Here is a 22375-nt window from a genome sequence, read left to right as displayed (position 1 = left end):
CGCTGTCGGTGTGGAAATTCTGTTTAAAAAAATGAGAAGTTCGAAAAGAGAAAAAAGCTCAGAGTCGATGAAAGATGGTGCTGCGTTTAGATGTATGGTCGCTACACGAAAGACCTGGGTGAGTACGCAAAAGAAGAGGCACGAAAGCTGAAGTACCACGACAAAGCGCGGCGAAAGTATGACAAGACTAGAGCGGAGGATCTACGAAAGTCGAGGAGAGGACCACTATGCAGGAAGTTGCTCGCGTTATTGGCCTTCGCCTGGAAGCACACTGGAGCTAGATTAGGCGAAGACTGGGTTTTCTTGGCTCTTCTTGGTATAATCATGGCGCTTATCAGTTACGCCATGGACCGTGGCATTTCTATGTGCAACAACGGTCAGTTGAATAAAAAGAATTAATTCTTTCGATCTTTAGCTTCGATAGAATTTCGAAATTTAAAAAAGTAGAGAAAACTAGGAATTGTGGTTTTGAAAAAAACATGTCTCAGTAAAGTCAATTTAATTCTTGCGATCTCTAGTCCCGATAGATTATCGAAATTAAAAAAAAGATACGAATCAACGAATGCGGTTTTGGAAGAAAAAGTCTATTATAACCAAGGAATAGTTCTTTTTTCCTTTTTTTATGTAGAAGTAATTTTCTATGTTGAAACTAGCCATTAATTTTTTTTCTCAGAAAATTCAATCTATTTTAAAGTTTCGCAATTTTCCATGCCATTGAGTTATACGCGTCTATTCTGATAAATCAATTAGATGTACGATAAAATGAAGGTCTCGTTAACCGTATCCTTCTTCCACCAGCCAGGATATGGCTTTATCAGGACCTGACGCATCATCCAGCGCTTCAATATCTCGCCTGGGTGTCTTTGCCAGTTTGCTTGATTCTCTTTAGCGCCGGATTCGTGCACATCGTTGCACCACAGAGCATAGGATCAGGCATTCCAGAGATGAAGACGATTCTACGCGGAGTGGCCTTGAAGGAGTACCTGACCTTTCGTACTCTTGTAGCGAAGGTTAGAAACAAGATTCGATTTCCATTGAAATGTATCATTACCGCTATACGTTCCCTTTTAACCGACTGACCACTTTCGAATTTAATTAAATATTTTCATTTTCTTTTGATTAGAAATTTGATTAGAAAATTTAATGCTTTTGTGATACGACTATTGCTGGCCTAGTCACTAAAAAATAGTTTCGCAGAAGACGCGTTAATTTAAATGTTGCAATTAAGTTATTTTCAGTCCATGTGTACAGTCTAATTTCAACAAAAATGATTTATTTCTTGATTTTCGATGAAGTTGAACCTTTCTTATTTGTAGAGTAAATATATTGAAAGTATAAAACGCATGATATAATAAAAGAAATAAGTTTACTATAAAGATGTGCATAACACGGCATCGCAATATCTCCTATTGAAATAAGCAACAACATTTCATATAAGATAATACGACATAATTAAAATATATAAATAAAATTCTCACGAAGATTTCCAATCACTGTATTAAATCCTTAATATCCTGGATCGAACAATAATCTGATATTCAATAAATTTCTATATATTCATCGAATTCCCATTTTCCTTGAAGCTTCTGCTCTGCATGTTTTCGAGCGTCGGTGTAGAGCCACCGTAATGTCTAACAGGTGATAGGTCTGACTGCCACATTGGGCTCTGGTTTACCGCTGGGCAAGGAAGGTCCTTTCGTGCACATCGCTAGTATCGTGGCCACGCTTTTATCCAAATTGGTCACCAGTTTCCAAGGAATCTACGAGAACGAGAGCAGAAACTGTGAGATGCTCGCAGCAGCCTGTGCTGTTGGAGTTGCCGCCTGTTTCGCAGCACCGATCGGTGGAGTTCTCTTCAGCATCGAAGTAACCACCGTGTATTTCGCCGTTCGAAATTACTGGAGAGGATTCTTCGCAGCCGTATGCGGCGCCACGATGTTTCGATTGCTCGCGATCTGGTTTCAACGAGAGGAAACAATTACCGCGATGTTCGCAACGAATTTTACTATGGACTTCCCCTTCGATCCTCAGGAATTGTTTGTATTTGCCTTGATTGGTGTTGGCAGCGGTCTAGGAGGTGCTTTCTACGTCTGGTTGCATAGACAGTATGTGATCTTCATGAGGAAGAACAAGAGTATGAACAGCTTCCTGCAGAAAAAGTGAGTGATTCCTGTCTGATTGAGACGTTTCTGACAAAGATTTGAGATACAGTAATGCTTTGTTAACTGGACGTGAATTAGGACCTCATTTTCTTAATTATCGAAGATGGCACCAGGATCTAGTATCATTCATGATTATTAAAACCGTACAGCTTTTATGCTTTCTTCGCCTCTGCTATAAATGCTAAGAAGATAATAGTTGCTACTGTTAATATTATGATGTACAATTCTTCGGAACATTGATGATTGTCTTGATTACATTCCTGGTTAGAAATTTTCATTCTTCAGTTGAAATTAATCTGAAAAGCTGGTGAGAATAAAGATAGCCAGTTAACGAAGCAAAATCCCATCTAGTTAACTATATTAGTATTTAAGTAACGGTAATCCAAGTTCACGGTTTCACAAAATTATTCCAGTCGCTTCTTGTATCCTGGAATCGTTTCTCTGATCGTGTCCTCCGTGTCTTTTCCCCTGGGACTAGGCCAGTTCATGGCCGGTGATTTAAACACCCACGATCAAGTTTACGGTCTGTTCACCAATTTCACTTGGACCAAACAAGAATTAGGAGTAGAAGAAATGAACATGGTTAAACATTGGTCTACCATATATACTGATGTGTTCATCGGCTTAATTAGTTTCGTTGCATTCACGGTAAAATATCCTTAGCCAAATAAACTCGTCGCGTCTTTAGAAGAAGTTCGGAATGAAATTAAGAGCTTCGTTTTCAGTTCATCTTTTCGATCATAAGTTCCACGGTTCCCGTGCCATCGGGAATCTTCATCCCCGTGTTCAAAATCGGTGCTGCATTAGGCAGAGCTGTGGGTGAAGCCATGGCTCTATGGTTCCCCAATGGTGTTCGTTATGGTGGTATCATAACTCCTATCGTACCAGGTAATTTGGAATTTTCCCAATAAAACAAGAAGTTTTTTTAACCATCCGGCCGCGGGCGATTTTCATATTTTTCTGTACAAAATCGCATCCTATAGGTTTATCATAAGGGGATTTTTAATGCAGTAGGAGCAAAAGTCAGAATAAACGATGAAAAAGGAGATAGTTTTCTCTATTAACCTACATCTTACAAACAGCACGGTTCACCGAAATTAACAGAATATGTATGCAAATCGTGATTTCGATATCGTCCGCGACTGGAGCACTGAAAGTTAGAAACTCGACTGAAAGAAATTGTTCTTCAGGAGGCTACGCTACCGTTGGAGCAGCTGCATTTTCCGGTGCTGTGACCCATACAATCTCCGTGAGTGTTATCGTGTTTGAGATGACTGGCCAGATTACTCACATTGTTCCCATAATGATCGCCGTGCTGATCAGCAACGCCATCGCTGCGCTTCTTCAACCCAGCATATACGACAGTATCATTCTGATTAAGAAGCTGCCATACTTACCAGACCTACTACCTTCCAGTTCAGGTAAATCCTTAATAATCTTTTGCTAAATCCTCTGCATCCTTGACAACCTAAATCTATATATTTCTGAACTTTGCTCTTACTATTTTTAACAAGCTTCCCAAAGGAAGTTCCATAAGGAGGTAATACATTTGTTAAATATTATCTCTCTATATGAATTAGGATTTAAGAAAAAAAATTAGTACGAAAAAATCTTGTGTGCTATAGGCATGTACAATGTGTACGTCGAAGACTTTATGGTTCGTGATGTGAAGAATATTTGGCACGGAATTACCTATCAGAAATTAAAAGAAATTTTAAAAGAAAACCGCAAGTTACGTGGATTTCCTCTGGTCGATAATCCTGATTCTATGATTCTGCTTGGATCTATCCAAAGGTTGGAATTAATCAAACTGATTGAGAAACATATAGGACGAGAGAGGAGGCTGCAGGTAGTCATCGTAGTATATTATTTCTAGAAATAATTAATTCTAAGTTTCCGTTGGTAAGATCTGTGGATTTGAATTTTCCATTCAGGTGGCTCAGAAATGGCACAAAGAGGCCGAGGAGAGAGCTCGAGAAGAAATGGAACGTCAGTTAAGGGACCAGGAAAGAACAAGGAGACCGTCCAGGTTTGAAGTGATCCCGGCACCAGATATTCTTAAGATGCAGAGGCAAAGTGTTAACGATCTAACAATGTCTCCAAACAACGCTGCCGCTCCTGACCATGTAAGTCACGCCTACTCGACGTCAATGGTTACGCATAATTGTGTACATTTACTCAATTAACTACATGTGCTGTTCACCGTGTAGCTCCTTCTTCTCGTTTCACCGTATCTCTCGCGTGTTATTTTTCAGCACACTTACCATTCCCCGGTATTTGGGTCACAACCGAAGAAATCGATCTTGAAGAAAACCAATTCCTTCACGTTGAAAGGATTCAGCCCACTAGTCAGCCCCGCCGTTACTCCTTATACCACTGTCACTGGTGCGGAGAGCAGGTAAGAGGAATTACCTTTATATTTACAGGATGAGAAAATGAAAATAAACAGATTTAAATTGGCTAAACTAGTCAAATCTGAATTTTCTTTGCTCGTGCGTAATTCATTTAACTAAACTATTATTCGTACCCCTTGCGACATAGCCCGCAAAGAAAAAATATGCCTTTCTCGTTTCTTAACACATTGTTGCAATTTCAGAATACGCCTTGCCTTCGAGGCGATTTTTCGCAAGTCAGCCACTTTGCAAGATGTAGATCCAGATCCAGAGATCGGATCTGGAGGTGCTATCAGGCGTGATAGTCAAGACGTACCTCCTCATACCCCGATGCTGGCACCGAGCCCCGCCACTTCGAAGAAAGTACAACTGGTAAATCTATGTATTCTTCTTAACTATCCACGTCTGAATAGACATAACATAATTTCTATGTAATGAAATAATTTCTGTATATGATCAGCCTCGCGAGAGGGTAATAGACATGTCAGCGGAGGATCAGAAACGGTGGGAAGAAAGTGAAATGATGTTGGAGGTCGACTTCTCGAGGTGTCACATCGATCCAGCACCGTTCCAATTGGTTGAGCGAACGTCTTTGTTGAAAGTTCACAGTCTATTCAGCATGGTCGGAGTGAATCATGCTTACGTGACGGCTATTGGAAGACTGGTTGGGGTTGTAGGATTGAAAGAGGTTTGTCTGTTGATCATAGAAATATTGTGTTTATTCCTTCCATTGACTGATCTTCTTTTTTTGTGTTGTTGTTCAAAGCTAAGGAAAGCGATAGAAGACGCGAACGCTGGAATCTTGCCCATGCACTCGGAATCTCATATAGGCGTCTCGACATCCAGTATCGCGAAGAGTGAAACGGACACGGAAAGCAAAAACGTCAGCACGATGAACTCTATCGCTTCCGTTGATTGCGAGAAAGTTGAAAAAGTCTGAGTGAAAGAGGGAGGAAAGGAGTGAAAGACGTGGGAGAAAATGAGCGAGAGAGAGAGAGAGAGATAAGTAGAAGCAAAAATGTGATAGTCGTATTGTCAGGATCGGCAATATGACCCGAACGAGAGACGTGTTTTCCTTTTATTTTTCTTTTTTAATAAAATATTCCCTTTCTTCCGTGAGCGTAGAATACTCCCCGTGAAGTTCGAGCAACAAGTCATACTCTTAGCCGCTTGCGTAGTTACGCTCGCTTTTGAACATCTCTCGTACTTAATCTCGGGACAAGACCATCGTGCAGGGCGAACAATTCTCAAGGCTTTCCACAACGGTGACAGGCGTTCGATATCGAACGTGTCGTCCTGTATTAAACTTGAAAATTGGTAAACGATTTAGCAATTGTTGCTTGTGGTTTTCTCTGCGCGTAGAAGGAAGCTTTCGGTACCGAAGATTCATATCAGGGTCTGTCAAGTTTTCCTGCTTTTTTTCTTTTAACTGAATTCCTTTCTGCACGCGTGATTCCTTTTCCGATTATCCTATAATCATGTAGAAACAGAGAAAGGAAGAGAGTGAGAGTTACCACATGCCTATTTGAGAATGAATGGTTGTGACGCGTTAATATAACTCTTTGACTTGGTGATATAAGTGCTCAGAGGAACATCCTCCTGTCCCATGGCTTGGATGCGAACCATGCCTTGTTGAAATGTCGAAGTTTCTCGAGAACTATGTATGTATTTTAAAACGTGGTGCTCCAATGAATCCCGACGAGTGGTTTCACCTTTTAAGAAATATGCTGTGAATCGCGTGTCTGTATTTAGTGGCCAGCAACGCGAGTCATAAACGTGATCACTAATGTATTATGTTTTAAGGAACCGGGCATACTCTGCAACTTGTGACAAGCGTGATTTTATCGAGTTAATTATTTAAGAAAGCATTCGTGGCTCGCGTTAAGTGCTCTTGTAGTATCTAATTTTATGACTATGGTTGTGCCAACCCTATTTATTGTAATCTTTAATTCTAAGTACGTGAAACTTATTAAGTCATGATAAGTTTATTCGCACGAACGTGCTCGAGAGGATCTTCTAAAAGATTTGATTAAATTTTGCAGTAATGTGCGCATAGATTATTTTTACGAATTAAGATGAACTTATTCGCCTTGCTGCTCTGTTATATCGAACTGAAGGACATACAGACAACCTAAATCGATATTTTCGTTGCCAGAATTTATTTGTTTCAGTTGATTAGACACCCGACGAAGAGATATCGCGTTTATGACAGTAGATTATTTTAACAAGAACGTAGCGTAATTTAAAACGATGTCTTAATTAATCGTTGTAAAGGTATCTAGGACCAGAAACTGAATGTTCTGTGGATTGACACGACGGACCGGATATTTGTGGATATTAATTTAAGGACAATGTTTGAGTAGGGCATTTTACATTCCATCTGACAAATATTCTCACGATGCATCCCATTTTATTGTAAATTTATTTGCGTTACACGTCATCGAAGCTTTATGCAAAACACTAATCGCCAAATATAAATACACTGTACAATCGGGAGAAGACATTAAATAATTTATTATATTATATACATATTGTGCAGTTGATATTCTTCTTAATATCGCAATTTGCAGTTTGCAGTTTGCAAAGGGAACATTCTAATTTCGAAGCTACTAATAAAGCAATAATCAAGCCAACAAAATGGAAATAACTGAAAAATATAATATGATGTGACAAAGATATATCAACTGTTTGATATAATACATGTCACATAACGTCCAAATCATTTCCATCAATGAGTCAAAGATCCGATATCCATCTCTCGAAAACCTCAGTTTATTTTACTTGTCCAAGGTAAACCAACCATGTAAGCATTTTGGCACGGGGCCAGGAGTATCGAAGATGGCTCTTGCGATTTCTGTAAGAGTCACGCTGTCTAGAATCAGCAATCCAACACGTGTCTCTTTATCAGACCATACAATAGAACTGAGAACCACGCCATCGTCCTCGTTCTGAAATATTGAGATAGATATGTAAATCAAATTAGTTATAGAATAGTCATTTACTTATAGAATATCTTTTTTCGATTCTTTATAATCTATACTCTTTCAGACATCATAGAAATTTTAGGATTTCAGATCTCTAGATCTCTTACCTTGCCATTAGGATCCGGTACAAAAATCGGTTCACTTGGATAAACGTTTTTTTCGCACCAAGTTTTCCTTGTTTTTTCCAAGATATCTACCTTTATGATCTATAAAAAAATATTTTTCATACCAGTAATTGTAACATAATATATCAAAGTTTATACAAAAAGTAAAATTAGACGATATGTACCGTTCCGGGATTATCCAAGTCCACGTCACTAGAAATAGCATAAAAGTACCGATACTCTCTTCCAAGACAGGAGTCGTAATTAAGACGTGGCGTTTCACAGCCCAGATCGCAAAGAAGTTCTGGTTTTACAAAGATACTACCATTGGCGAGCTTATGAGCGGTTGCTTTTCGTTGAAGAATATTCTTATAATCATTCTTTTTGCTCTTGTTAACCTCCTCGTCATTTGTCGACGTTTCAACGAACTCTGAACTAGATTTACTTTGACATCTGACAGAGTCATCTTGGAAAGACTCCAGACCTTGGTTCACCGTTTTTGCGGTAATCAAATTATATTCCAATGGTACATCCGACCGTGGACGTTTCATCGGTAATACGAACCTCAAAGGTCTGCCCCGAAACATCTTGGCATAGTCAGGGTTCTTGTGCAAATTCTGCAATCATTCAAAAACATTCATCTAGGTTCCATTACCACCCTTTAACTAACTTCATCAAAATTATATATCACCTTCATTGCATCGACAAACAGACAATCTAACATCTTGGCATCACGATAGCAGCAGATGTCCAGTACCACGTAATCACGATCACGAGTTTCGAATTGATTGATGATATGGAGATAAAAGAATGCCTCTGAAATAAACGTCCTCTCCAACAATCCAGTCTCTCTCGAAACCACGTGTATGAGAGTCTGTCACGATAAAAGGAAGATATATCTCTTCACGCTCTTCTATTAAAAATTAAGAGAATTCTTTTATAGACTTGACTTACGTTCTCCTTCTCGTACCACTTCAAAGCTGCGCGCATTGGTTGTTGTTTTATTTTGCAGGATACAACGGTAGCCAGAGACACTGCTAATGGTTGTTCTATGATAATGAAATAATTTTCAGTAATACCAAAGGTGTGCATGTAAGAAGGATTCAGTAACCATCGAGATGGGATACTGGCGACGATGATGGCTTGGTCGAACATAGATAATTCCTTCTCCTCTCCTGAATCATCTGAACAAATTAATTAAGAAGACATTATTTTACCAATGGTTTCCACTTTGCGGATTTTTATGCATTTATGAAAAATCGAACGATGTAAAGATATACAAAAATATATAAAATATGCAAAGTAAGAGTACTCGTTGTGATATACAGTAAGCGAAACAAATTTCTGCTTCGACTTCATTCCTTCAGTTGAATTCATTGAAATATGAATTTGCATAAATATCCACGTTTTAATTATTAGCTAAAAATTCAGGGTAACTCTAACCAATGATCATTTGATTGGGTGAAAAGCATACGACATTGTACAAAGGTCCTCTTGGCGTCATGCTCAGTCCCAAATTATAAACGGTGCCATCGTTCATTACGTGAGGGTGAGATGTATGGTTCACAACTCCAACGTAATCTGACACGTTTACCTGCGATCATAAAATCGACGAATAAAATTACTCATAGGCTATCACGATCATAATCGTGCAACCATCATACAGTCATCATAAAGTGAATTATAAAGCAATGCGAATGTATTTTCTTCCAGTCGCGGGGAGACGCGATCGCGATGAAGCGCGTCAATGGGAGTCGTAAATTCCTGTTACGATTATAACAATCGACATCACAAACAGGTCGATCCCCTTATTTTTTGTGGGATAATAGGGATGCCATTTTGAACTAAGAACGCGGATTCGTTGTTTACACTTTTCGGTAGGAAAGTGAGGGTAACGATCCGCGATGCCCATTGGTTATAGCGAACGTTAATAAGTAAAAATATGAGAAGAAAGTCTCCTGCCGACACGGCTCATGAGTGTCCTTGTTCATAGAGGAAAACCTGCTTTTCCGTTAGACAAACATCCGCTTTCCCCGTAATTTACAAAAGCGTACAATAAACCTAAGGACTGTTTTAAGGATCATCCATAAATCGAAAATACTTATCGAAAATGAGTAGAGATTAAGTTAAAAAGATTCAGTTTATGGTGGTTCCTTAGGTTTACTGCGGATTAGTGTAACGATATGTGGGCCTTGGCGGCCAGACCATGAGGGACGTCGCACGGACCATCTCACGCGACGTAACAGCGAATATGCATGCATAAGAATCATTACCTTGCCTGTAGTTTCCAAAGTTTTTGGATCGATACGATGAATCACAGCCGTTTCCGTAAATGTGTAATACTCATCACCAAAGGGGTATACAGATATCATAGAATTGTCAGAGTCGTCTTCAGGTTTGAATACCGCTGCGACCCTACACAAAATTTTATCAATACCTATGTTCTTTGAATATCATAATTTATTAATGTTTTATTTGAATCATTTGGTACCTTTGGAAAATACTTCTGCAAGGATCTGGTACTGCTTTCGTGCCAAATTCAGTAACCACTATCCTTTGGGCAGCATTGTTCTTCTTGTACACGTCTGTTTGAACGAATCTGCATTGGTACGTCACTTTCCCATTAGCAATTGCGAATCTATTTTTTCCAGAAGATATACGAAATTATTCGAATTATACTTTAAAGATTTCCACCTTTCGTGGATGCAGTATGAACGTTACGTGAGGCTTCCGACCTCAGATTATAATCGATAACAATCAGCTATTATTGCTTCGTTAGTACCATGGAGATTTTTTTCAAGGTCTGGATTACGTATTGAAGTCGAATAGTTATGTAAACTGTATATTTTAAAAAATAATTTCTATCATTAAGAAGCTGTTACAAACGTTATTAGACTTTTTAAAACTAATATCTCAATCTATTAATGTTTCTTCTACCACAAAAACATACCGGTGCAATAAAGCTGAGCTATCAAACAGGTGATTGAAGCTGTATTCTCCGACTTGTAAGCTACCCGGTCCATTCCTCAACAAAGTTCCTTTCAGCCAACTTGGTATCTTCCCTATCACTTCGCCAATTATGGGTTCGATCACTTCCTTCTTGCAAGATCTCATCCAGACAGACGCGTCGCAGTTTGGAAAATAATTCGTCTTCTCTTCCTCCAATTCGTTCTCGCTGGTCTTCAGACAGTCTTCGACATCGTACAACTAAGATCGAAGTTATATGAGATGAAATTTTTTACTGTGTTTAAAGTTCGAGCTTTTGCAGCTACCGTTGTTCAAGACAGTTTAAAATTCGTTCGAAACTTTAAAGATATTTTCACAGTAGAAACTATACTCGTGGGAACTTTTGACAGCGTTAATCATGTTGAAAGACAGGCTTGGAATAAAATAACAATTTAACGAGACCCTAGTGCGCTGATAGATTAACTTATACGAGGACTTACTCGAAACGATGTCTTGGACAATTTCATTCGTTTCCTGCATAACAGGTCGTCGAGTCCGTGCAGTTTTACGGAAGAAAAATCATTTTCCGATCGCGATCTATTAAACGTAGACGATTTCATAACAACTTTCGCGGATACTAATCCAAGCTAATCCGACAGAAATAAGGGGCTAAGAGCGTACATGAACTTTTTTCACGGTCACAGATTATTTTTAATTAATTTTAAGAGGCACGTATCGGTACTTTAGTGTTAAGTTTCATCCTCTTCGTTTTCGTCTGATTCTCTCGTCAACGGGTCTAGGATCGCTGACAAAATCTGATAGACTCGTTTGTGGGTGAAATCCATCTTTCCTCTCGGGGCTTCGACGAACGAATGACATTGTTCCGATAATCTGCTGACCTTAAAATGTAGTTTCTCCCGTGATCCAATTACCAGCACCGGTTGCTCGAAGCCCCACGATCAGTCACGTGTACTTCACCCTTGCCCAACTCCTGGCAATCCTTTGGCGCACGTGGTTAATTGACACGTGACATCTTTCTCACCAATTACCAATGGAAGATTCGTTACGATTCGTTTTAACATTAAAGTGGAACGATTAATGAAATCAAAAGGAGTATATCTCGATTTTATGTATTTATTTATTTCAAAATGTATATTTTTTATTAGTCATGTAGAAAGTGTTGGTATTTATGTTATCGGCGATCATTTCTAATGATAAAGTAGATTCTGCGGTTTGTTGCTAGATGGCAGTCGGAATGAAATCCACGTTACGTATAGATTCTTAAAATTAGTACATGAGTCGTAGATAAAATATAATTTATGTCAAGGAGCTCGCTCACATTGGAATATTCATGAATCGGGAACTAGGCGAATAGAAACAGAGTTTTTTTCGATCCTAAATATGGTAACTATTCTCCTGTGTAGAAATAATCGCTTAATAGATTAGATACGTGTTCTCCATCGAGGGAGTCGTTTTCTCACAAATAGGCAAGAAATTCTTCGGGAAAATGTCTTAACCGCATGAAATATCTCGCACGTTTAATTTACGTCAAATCATAAACAGAAATATCGCTTTCCATATCATCATATTAAGTTTAATACCAGTTTAATGACATCCTTCTTCATTGTGTACTCGTGACTTTTAATTAATATGTACGACATATATATACAATGATAGATGATTCGATAATGAAGATATATATTCTTTGTCGATATAGGAATATAGAGACGTAGCGCAATATCACGAGAAGAAGCCATTTCCGGACAAGTAAATTGTGCCTAATTTTTGTCGGATACTTTTTAGCATTTGCGCAGCCGTATATATTTATCATTTGTCATAAAACACTAACAGTTGATATTTAACGAATATGATTAATCATTATTTCATAAAGTAAATTATAAACATTTAAAGGAAAAAGTGACATATATCTTTTCTTGAATTTATTTTGTAAATTCTAACAATGGATGAAGTCTAAAAGATAATAATTTTTAGCAAGAATTTAGATTAATAGTTCCTAAAATTAGCAATACAAAGCATGCATGGAAATGCGTGGTCTACGTAATCAATTTTGCGTTTCCCACTCACTCGAAGTAATTTTTATTTTTTCTGTCTATAAATTAAGCTTACGCTCCGTTTCTATATCCCCGAATCCGTGGTATTTATCTAACTTTGTCGTGAATGTTCACGAATCAACCGTGAGAAACGCGTGACCGATTTGATGCAACCATCTTTTTCGACAGGTAACACTATCAACGTCTCTATTACCGGGAACAAGGTGGCGATGCTGCAGTCCAGAATAGATGGCTTCTCTAGAACAATTGAGTTCTTAAGGAACTCTGACATCCTGCGTCGCGTTCTTGTGACAAACTTCGTGCAAATTTTATTCCATTGGCTGAATGCCGATCATTTTGTTACTTTTGGCCTCAGGCCAATATTATTCGCGGAACTGGTTGTGGTTAAGCAAAATGTTGCCATCAGAAATGTTCGTCAACATATTTTTCAGACGTTCGTCCGGAACCTTCTCCTCTCTGGTATATTTCTCATTATTGAATTATTAATTTTTGATATTATAAATAATAATCATATATCAAACTTATCTTCCATTGAAAATTCATGTACAGCGATGAACAAAAGCATTTTACGAGAAAAACTAACCTGTGTTGATCTTAACTTTTGTCCATCGCTGTAAATTTTTAATTCGTTTATCACTTGACATACAATATCTTTTAGATATATCAGGGAAAGAAAAAAAGACAAAACAATTTAATTTGTTGTTACCAGTTATTACTAGCAACTTTCTTTACGATTTAAATTGGTAGTCAACAAGACGCAATGAAATCACAATGATTCTAAGCCACCACCTAAGAGTTAATTTATTCCGTGACCATCTTTTCAATATCGTCAGTCGTTTCTCTCAGGAATTAGCATTCTATGCGTATGCATGTAGTCGCATGTGTTTGCAGCTGAGTCTTGTTCGCCTTTAGACAGAAACATCAACGATGCAATAAAATAGTAGTAGGTTAAATAGTAATTAAAGGCTGATATCAAAATCTTTTTCACGTTAGATCGAGATTTTAGATCAATTTCAAGGATGAACTTCCGTTTTCTGATGAGCACCTGTTTCTCAGATAAGATAATACTTATCCGAATCACGTGCATCATTAAGCAACTAAAGATATGCTTAATGTTTAACTGTAATTCATATATTAGCGGATGACTGCAATTAATCGTTGTATGATCAACGCGATAAAAATGGTTCAAACAGGCTTAATCCCTCGTTCGTTTTGCATTTACTCAACTGTATTTTTCTTTCCATCATATTTGAATTTTGTTTTTAGTTAGATACACAGTAGTCATTAATTGAACAAACGAGGAGGAATTTGAGATATAGAAATCGCTTAAGAGTACAAGAGAGAGAGAGAGGAAAAGAGATTAAAGGTAACTGTAACGAGGACGAAATGACACGGATGATAGCGTATCGTGATAATCTTTCTCGATCATCGTTGTTTTCGCGTAAACTTAAGAAAGTGTTACTTACATATGTATTGCGTTAGAAAGTTCGAAAAGAGAGTGTATGCTGTCAATTCGTTATAGAGCAGGATTTTATCATAACAAATGTTTCACTACTAATATTATTATTAAACGCGCTACAAATCGAATTCATATTATACTCGTTGAACGGAATTTTCCATTTTACAGTCAAATATAATAGCCATCCACGAATTACGAATGAAAATTGCACTTTCTCCAATAGAATTTATCCTACCAATGACGTCAATCAGTGGAGATAAACCAGAGAAGATAAAAAGCATAATAAATGGTTATTTTTCAATGTTATTACCTTTTCATAATTATCATTACCAATTTGTATATGTAACACGAAATACTATTCAAACCTCTTTAACTGAATAGGATATATGCATCTGGTGCATATTTACGTGTCGGTATCTTGTTTACAGGATTCGAGATATCTACAAGGGAAATTTGGTACGCAGAAGATGCATAAAGTTGATTGACGCACGCGTCTCGCGTTGAAGCTTGTTTTCTACGTGCTAGCGTGCACGCTAACCAACACTAACCAGTGGGTCAAACGTTCTGCATGACACATAGCCTACTGCTCGCCCAAGTTCGCGTCCAAGCAACGATACGTGGAGTTCTGCATGAAACGGTGCACACATGCTCGTACCACGTGCCAGTCACGTGCTCGACGCGAGAGGTATGTCACGTGAATGGTCCGTACCCGCAAACAAAGACAATAAAATCGTGTTAGCGCCGTCATACAAACCAACTGTGTAGAAAGCCAATGCAATCGTCTAGAACTTTCATCGAGTCTACTTGTAGGAGATCATTGCATAGCTATCGCGAGGTATCTTGTACGTCTGAAAATACATACTGTCCGTGATCTTGAATATCTTCTTTCATCTTGCATGGCGTAATCTACTATCGAACATCTACAACTTTAACATAACATAATGGAACATATTTTCCCCCTGTTTCGTTACTTCATTTTTTAATTAAAAATAGTCGCTTGTACGCACTAAGACACACGGCGATCGTCGTGCTTTTAATTTTATGCGCCCTGTAAATGTGTAGGTCAAGGTTAAGATAATGATAATGGAATATCGACATTTTTACGTGTCAACGATTCGGCTCATTCGGCTACTTTACCTACCTCATATACAGTATATTTGAAAACAAAAAAATGATACATATCGCGTAAAATTGATACTTTATGTTTAGTTATGAACAAATGATTCTGGTATGATTCGAACGATATAAAGTTCGAGAATATTTTATTTGAAATCATCAATTTTCTCAGTTGTCAAACGATTTACGTAATACTCACTACCGTCGTGCTATAATTCTTTTAAACATATTTTAACCACATTTTCTCGTATAGATGCATAGTAACGTATTTAACTGATTACGTAATCTAATTCCCAGTGCTGTTGACTTTATCGATCAACACTTCCACGTGCAGTGTGCACGTAACAAATGTCCATTTTTCACTTTTACAGGAAGTAAGTGGCCTATCCTGAATGATTACCGAATTATCGAAGGTACGAAAAACTGTAAAAAAGCATTACTACTTTAACCAGATTGAAGGATGGGGTTATTAGAAAAGGTTTGAGTTAAGATGCTCCAATTAAAACATGTTCATCAACCATTCTGAAACCGTCAACTCCTAGACTTTGTTGAGGCAGATCACAACTTCTTAAAGATAATTTTATCGAAACTGCATGCTCCAAGGATATTTTAATCGAGTATATTGTTTGCTCGGTATGCCATCTGCAATTCTTTCGAGCGTCATATGTCATAAAGTCGCTAAAAGAGACATTCAATAAAAGATAGACTTTCCGTAGGAAATAGCACTCGTCTGCCATCTGTCAACGAAAGTAATGAGTGCTAACTTTATTTTTAAATCACATAATGTTGTTACAAGAATGAACGTGAGAATTCGCGATTACGTGTCAAACTAATTTGCCTTATTCAAATCTGAATGAGTAGAGATCGAAGAAAATAAACAACAGATGTTAATCGATAAATATTACTTAACTTACTTAACTTTTCGCGAGCACGATGCATGTCTATTTTAAGTTACATTTTGAAATAATTCGTTATATGAACTTGTTCTTGATGTTTACCTCCTCTGATAAAGAGCAAATCGTTACATATTCAGCTCACTGCGTGTTTATTGAGACACGTTGCACCGATAAAAGCTATTATTACCATTCCGCTGTTTTTGTAGAAGTATTTATCAAATATATAAAAATTTTTCATTCTCATAATAACATTTATCACTTTTTGAAATTCGTGACACAAATAAGCGGTTCATGATATATTTTCTACCGTATTTTTACTGAAACACTTTTTAACGAGAACTCTTATGCAAAGATTAGATATGATGTTTCATATTTTATACAATCACTTTAAATGCTAAGGATAAATCCTAGTGCAAAGTGCAAGGTTGATATTTGAATTGCAAGTTATGAAAATTAGAAATATTTCACAGTCTCTTGTGTTCAATTCCGTATAACGTAAAAAGAGAAAAACATTACCATTTGTACCACTATAATAATAATTATAAAGAGTGTATCGCGAAATTCTCACGCGTCGTTCAACATCCTAATCTACACCCATGACGCATGAGCAATTTTATGGAAGCAGATCATGTGACAAGACTTTTCCGCATGATTCATTGCCTCCTGTTCGTTAAAAAAGTTCCCGAGAACGACCGCCGTTACAAATACCGTTAAAAATACATTTGAAACGATATTGTCTGATGTAATGATCGAGAAAAACCTAATTTCACACAGGTAATAAAAGAAGAAGATGTTACATGGACGATAACGTTATTTTATTTATGGTGTTGAATATTTCTAGTTGAAACAATTAGAAGAAATATGTTTAAACTACTCCAAAAAAATAATGATTTATTTATATATGTTAATAATGTTCGATTGTTTCCAAAATTAGACGTTGGCAAACATTATTAATATGAGAAACGGCAACAAGTGATAGAACAATCTTACCCTCCTTTCAGAAACGTCACAATAATCAGGTGTTTCGTTACATAAATACAAAGTAATTTACAAGTTAATTAAATACTAATACTTTAGTTTAGTAGTAATAGCGATAGCACTGTCTAATGTTTCCTATAATCTGAGAATCCTTAGATCTAGGAAGTTCAAAATCGTGTTTACTTGAAATTTGAATAACTTTTCATTTTATAGAAATTTTACTTCTACCTGGATTTTTTATGGTGTTTTTATGTTTCTTGTTGAATGTTAAGTACTACAGATAATCGAGGTAGTTCTTAGTGTAGAACAGCTTCGGACATTAATAACTATAAAAGAAGTGGAAGGCATCTAAATTCTCTAATGTTAAGAAGATAATTAAACGAACCCTTTGCAACAAAAATCAAAATCCTAGCTAGAATTTCTAATTTCTCTTTTTCCATTTTTCCATAAATTACTTGCATTAACTTTTTAATAAAAGAAATAAAAAATAATTTGTGCCGAGAATCTCGTTTCTAGGAAATCTCATACAGCAAAATTCTATCGATAGAAATAGATCACTTTCACGAATCAAGAAGGAGAAAATCTCTTCCACAAAAAGAATATCTATCACTATTCGTTCCATCGTTGTGAATAGTACGTTCACAGAAATTCTATAGTGCAGAGATTTATTACTTTAGAAATTTATCCTTATTAAAATTAGTATTTACTAGAATTCGTTATCAAATTTCCTCGGATAGATTTCAAATAATCATTACTTGTCTGACAACGTATTTATTTAACTCTTAACTACTCATTATAAGCTATCTATAATATAATGTTGTTGGTCATTCTAGTGTTATCGTGAATACGTCCGGGAGCGAAGAAAGCAAGAACATCCGCTACAGTGACATCACTCGCGATATCCATATTCCTCACAGTGTTCGATAACCATATTCATATCAAACTACTTTCTATGCGACTTTTTAAAAATTACGTCGAGTCGTCATGAGAACTCGCCAGAAATCAAGCATTTCTATTGATGCCGTTTCTATTGGTCTTGAAAGCCTCGGACAATTTCCGTCTATGTACTCGATGGATGTGAGAATACAAACAAGAGTTATCAGGCCTGAACTCGTTAATTAACTCCGTCAGCATAATAGTTTATATAAAAACTATATTGCCTGAAGCGGTTGCGCATTTAGTTAATACAAATTCTAATTGAAGGCAAAGTTCGTAGAAGATATAGAACTAAACCGTCGATTAATTAAATACTCCTTCGTGTACCGTTCAATTCTCTGTTGTTTTTCTCGTGCTATTAACTCTATTGCGTTTCGTTTGACATCTCGTTACTCATAACCACTTGTAAACCCTTTTATTTTAATGCGAGCGATTGCTACTTCTTTAATCATTCAGAGATTATGGAAAGTAATAACAATATAGATCTTTATCTTTGATTTTATAGGTCTTGTTCTTGAACCATTGAGGGACTGAACGAATTAAATGTTGAGAATCTACGAGAATTGTCGGCTAACTGCGCCTAACGCATATAATAAACGCCTCTATAAACTCGTATAACGCGTAACATCGTATACTTAAAATACCTATGCTAATAAATAAATAAGAATTTTTCTAATATTAGAATTTTGCTACCAATCAGCTATTGTTCGCTTTTATCTTCTTTTTCCACGTGGAATTTCCTCGGGCTTTATTTTCCACTTGTTTATTGATTTTAGATCTATTCTACAATCAATAAAAATATCATTTATAAATTTTAAATATCCATTCTTTTCCTGCTAAGTTTCTTCTTCTTTAAAGAAACTTATAAAAAATTCCAGTTATATCTATTCAAAGAGTCGTATTCCAATTGCCAACCGAACATTAATCGACGTAACTATCATTTAATTCATGTCCTAGAGCTCTTTACAAGCTTCGTTTGACTTTGAAATATAACGCAAGACAATGCTAAATACACGAGTTTCATGATTTTAAATTCCTATCGAACCTGTTTTTCTTTCAAAATTTCATCTCTCTATATGTATAATGATTACGATCAATTTAATCCTCGAGTCGTATTTTGAAACTGTCTCCTATTCTCAGCAATGTTTCAAGTTGTCTCAAATCCGCTTGGTCAATATTTAAAGATAGATCTAACAAACTTACGTCACATAATCGACGAACAAATAATAGAATTTGTTTTTATCAATCATATTATTTTCAGAAGGTTGTGAAGTACGTGACTCATTCTCAGATCACGAGAGCGACTTATCAAATTTTATCGGATCTCGTGACTCGTGTTCAACACTGTCCACAGAGTGAAATGGTTTCCGCCCATGAACACCGTAGAACCGCTACTTACACTTGTAACACGAGATCACATATATACATGTATACATGTGTACTTGCTCGGTACACTTGATGATAGTAACAGAAGAGTATCATTCTCTGTTACATAATCGATTTTCAATCTTAGAAAGTAACACGAGGAAAATTAAAGTAAGACCCAATTGTTAGAATTTTTATAGCTAATATCAGAATCCAGTCTGTATTCTTATAACACGATTAGTTTGTCACTGATTCCGAACAAATTCTTTGGTAAAGTCGAAAAGACATTACCGTTACATTGGTTAAACATCAATTTGCTAGAAGATTGTGTTAGAATATGCATATTTTTCTCGTGATAACTCCATTCCTGTAACATAATGTACTGTTTATTTGGTTAGGATTGATGTAACGAATGATCAGTCTTCGTAATGCAGTAAGAGGTTTTCCGTAATTTTCCAAAGCCTAAGCACGTGATTAAGTTCTAGAAATCCTCGTGTAATCCTCGTGACGAGTAATCGATTCGTGAGAATCAGTAGATAGCGCATACGAGTCAGCCCGGCGACACGTTATTATCCTCTGATTTGATTATTCAATTAAACAGTAACCGTGATCGATCTAATGGAGCCGACGATTGATCTCTTAGCACGCGTGCCACACATGAACTCTTGATTCATCGATCTCGATGTACCACAGATAGTTGACCTATTTCTTCGGAACACAACAATTTACCTTTTATTACCTAATCTAATTCTTACTCAAAGAAAACAGATTTTCCTTCCGTGTTGTTTCTATTGCTCCACTTTGAAGATCAAAAGTAAACGTTTAAGAAAACAATTTGATATTCATATAGGAATTTAATCTGTTAATAGGATCCTATAGAAATGTTTAGAAATTTATAGATAATTTGAAGAATAAACAAAAGGGTAATATATTGCGAACTATATTTACAATTTTGTATTATTCATAAGTTAAAATTTTTATCGTTATTGGAATATCTCTAATATGGGTTAAAATTTAATATTTCCGGTTCGCATAACAAAGACTTCACGCTGCTAGATTGCAAACTAATAAAATCTTTGAACATTTCCTGTTTGCTTGGTCATCATTCCTATGTCAATTGAAAGTAACCAGTGAAACTTAACGTGACACTAATGAAAACGAGTTAATAAAAAGTTCAAAGTCACGTTGCTCGAGCAAACTCCATCAGTGAAGTCCGCAATACACGTATGTGAAAATGAATTCAGGTCGATCGATCGAAGACCAATTTGGATTCGATCTCATTTTCGATGCGATATTACATAATTTATAAGCTTGGCGGAATCGTAAATCAAGAAACAATCGATCAATTGCGTCGATTTCATCAATGTTTGAGTGTTTCTCCAGCTGTTGGGAACCTGCCAAAACAGTGTCCCGAATAATTCGTCTCTTGAAGTCAGGACCCCTACACTTGTAGTGTTTATCTTCAGTGATATCTGAGTTATTTGCATAAATTTCTCGTTTTTTCTAGATATGATTTCATGCAAATAAATATCTGCATGTGCAAAAACAGAATGTTGCAGAGTTAGTTGAATATGTACATACATATCTTTATGTTTTAATTATTCATTCTTTAAGCATTCTGTGTAAATATCACATCTTCGGTGATATATACATATGTATTTGCCAGAAAGTAAATGGGAAATCGCAAGTACAAGACTTAAAGAAGTAATATTATTTTGAAGCATGTGTCTGGAATAATTTGCAAATTTAATTTCTTGGTGTATAATGTCAAGGTTCCTGCATTTTTAGTTGAATAATTACGCAATCAAAACGATTGATATAGATAAATCCATAGATATCGATCATCTCTACTTCTCAGTATTTTAATTAAAAAAAAAGAAGAAAATCTAAAAGCAGAATTTCCCGCTTTATACATACATATGTATGTATGTAGAAATGAAATACATACATATGTATGTATGAGAAAATATGTATGTAGTTCTTAAAATTTTAAAGATAGTTTAATTATCATCATTTAAAATTCAACCATTCGACGTAGATTCTTTTTAACGATGAAGTTTCTATTTTCTTTATGAAAAATTTCACTAAGAGAAATATCTTTTTCTTCGAGAAAAACTTTGTTTGCTTGGTGAAGAAGCAGCGATCACGCATCGATACGGTTGATGTATTTTCTCCGATCATTTGTTTCTTTTAGAATTATGCAAGTAACTTAGAAGGACATAGACGTCGTGCATCGTTGCAGAACACGAAGGATTGTGCAACATGCTTTAATCTGAACGCGGTGTCTGAATATTAATTCCACATGATCTCATATTATTTTCATTCGATGCAAAAGGTGTCGCAACGAGAGTCAAATAAGAAGCATCGCTGCCGTCCGTTCAGGAATTCATCCTATTGGCACGTTTTTTCCTCTCGGTACACAAACAAGTACAAAATTAGTGTGAAAATCCGTCAAACAGTGTCGCAGGTAAATTAATTTCCGAATTCCTCCAAATTTTTTCGTGTCTTGCGGCTTGTTTCATTCTTGAAATAATTTTCAAGTGTTTACGACAGAAGATCAATACTGATTTCGATTTCGATGAATAGTGATTCTTCTTCCAACTTTACTAAAAATTAATTATTTACAAATCTTCTTACATAAAAAGGATGGTCGTTTCCAAGATTGCAAGTGACCTCTTGCCGGAGAATAAGAAAATTAATTCAATGAAACGCGAGAGAAATATTGCTACGATTCCATGGCAAGAATTTCGATTAAATTTACGTAAAAAATATGTAATCTGTTTCCGACAATAATGCGTTATCAACATCGTCGATAAGAGCGCATTTACGATCCAATAACAGTACCGACTTGTCACAGTGGAAAAGTTGTTGAATGCTTAGAAAATTCATAGCGTGTAGAAGGATACATTTTTGTATAGAAAATTTTATTTAAAAAATTATTTTTAATTCTAATGGAATATTATT

General features: G+C 36.3%; 2 protein-coding genes and 1 long non-coding RNA gene across 8 annotated transcripts in view; 2 read left to right on the top strand and 1 right to left on the bottom strand.

The window, feature by feature from the left end:
* Positions 1-7082, top strand: part of LOC132913712 (chloride channel protein 2) — a 34798-nt gene extending 27716 nt beyond the window's left edge. For all 5 annotated transcript variants that reach the window (XM_060972232.1, XM_060972231.1, XM_060972230.1 and 2 more), the window contains 12 exons: positions 91-376; positions 799-1010; positions 1639-2159; positions 2576-2810; positions 2888-3050; positions 3353-3583; positions 3788-4011; positions 4097-4288; positions 4418-4560; positions 4759-4927; positions 5016-5243; positions 5322-7082. In XM_060972232.1, the coding sequence (XP_060828215.1) occupies positions 91-376; positions 799-1010; positions 1639-2159; positions 2576-2810; positions 2888-3050; positions 3353-3583; positions 3788-4011; positions 4097-4288; positions 4418-4560; positions 4759-4927; positions 5016-5243; positions 5322-5495 (2778 nt within the window). In that variant the 3' untranslated portion in view covers positions 5496-7082. The remainder of the gene's footprint in view (positions 1-90; positions 377-798; positions 1011-1638; positions 2160-2575; positions 2811-2887; positions 3051-3352; positions 3584-3787; positions 4012-4096; positions 4289-4417; positions 4561-4758; positions 4928-5015; positions 5244-5321) is intronic.
* On the bottom strand, positions 6946-12951 carry LOC132913719 (carotenoid isomerooxygenase). Of its 2 annotated transcripts, none has more exons than XM_060972246.1 (10): positions 12855-12951; positions 10594-10850; positions 10135-10281; positions 9917-10058; positions 9087-9237; positions 8598-8827; positions 8335-8517; positions 7829-8260; positions 7647-7745; positions 6946-7503 (listed from the first exon to the last, which is right to left on the bottom strand). In XM_060972246.1, the coding sequence occupies exons 1-10, from the start codon at positions 12930-12932 to the stop codon at positions 7333-7335; spliced, it is 1890 nt and encodes a 629-aa protein (XP_060828229.1). In that variant the 5' UTR covers positions 12933-12951; the 3' UTR covers positions 6946-7332. The 2 variants fall into 2 exon arrangements, with proteins under 2 accessions (XP_060828229.1, XP_060828228.1); XM_060972245.1 differs by lacking the exon at positions 12855-12951 and adding an exon at positions 11090-11580.
* LOC132913746 (uncharacterized) lies at positions 11922-15689 on the top strand. Its single transcript, XR_009659432.1, has 4 exons — positions 11922-11993; positions 12830-13120; positions 14549-14805; positions 15608-15689. It is a non-coding gene; the product is annotated as an uncharacterized LOC132913746 (long non-coding RNA).
* The last annotated feature ends 6686 nt before the right edge of the window (positions 15690-22375 follow it).

This window comes from Bombus pascuorum, chromosome 13 (assembly GCF_905332965.1).
Source record: "Bombus pascuorum chromosome 13, iyBomPasc1.1, whole genome shotgun sequence".
Taxonomy (NCBI): Eukaryota; Metazoa; Arthropoda; class Insecta; order Hymenoptera; family Apidae; genus Bombus; species Bombus pascuorum.
The sequence above is the reverse complement of the archived record's forward strand: the minus strand, read 5'-3'. Positions and strand labels throughout refer to the sequence as shown.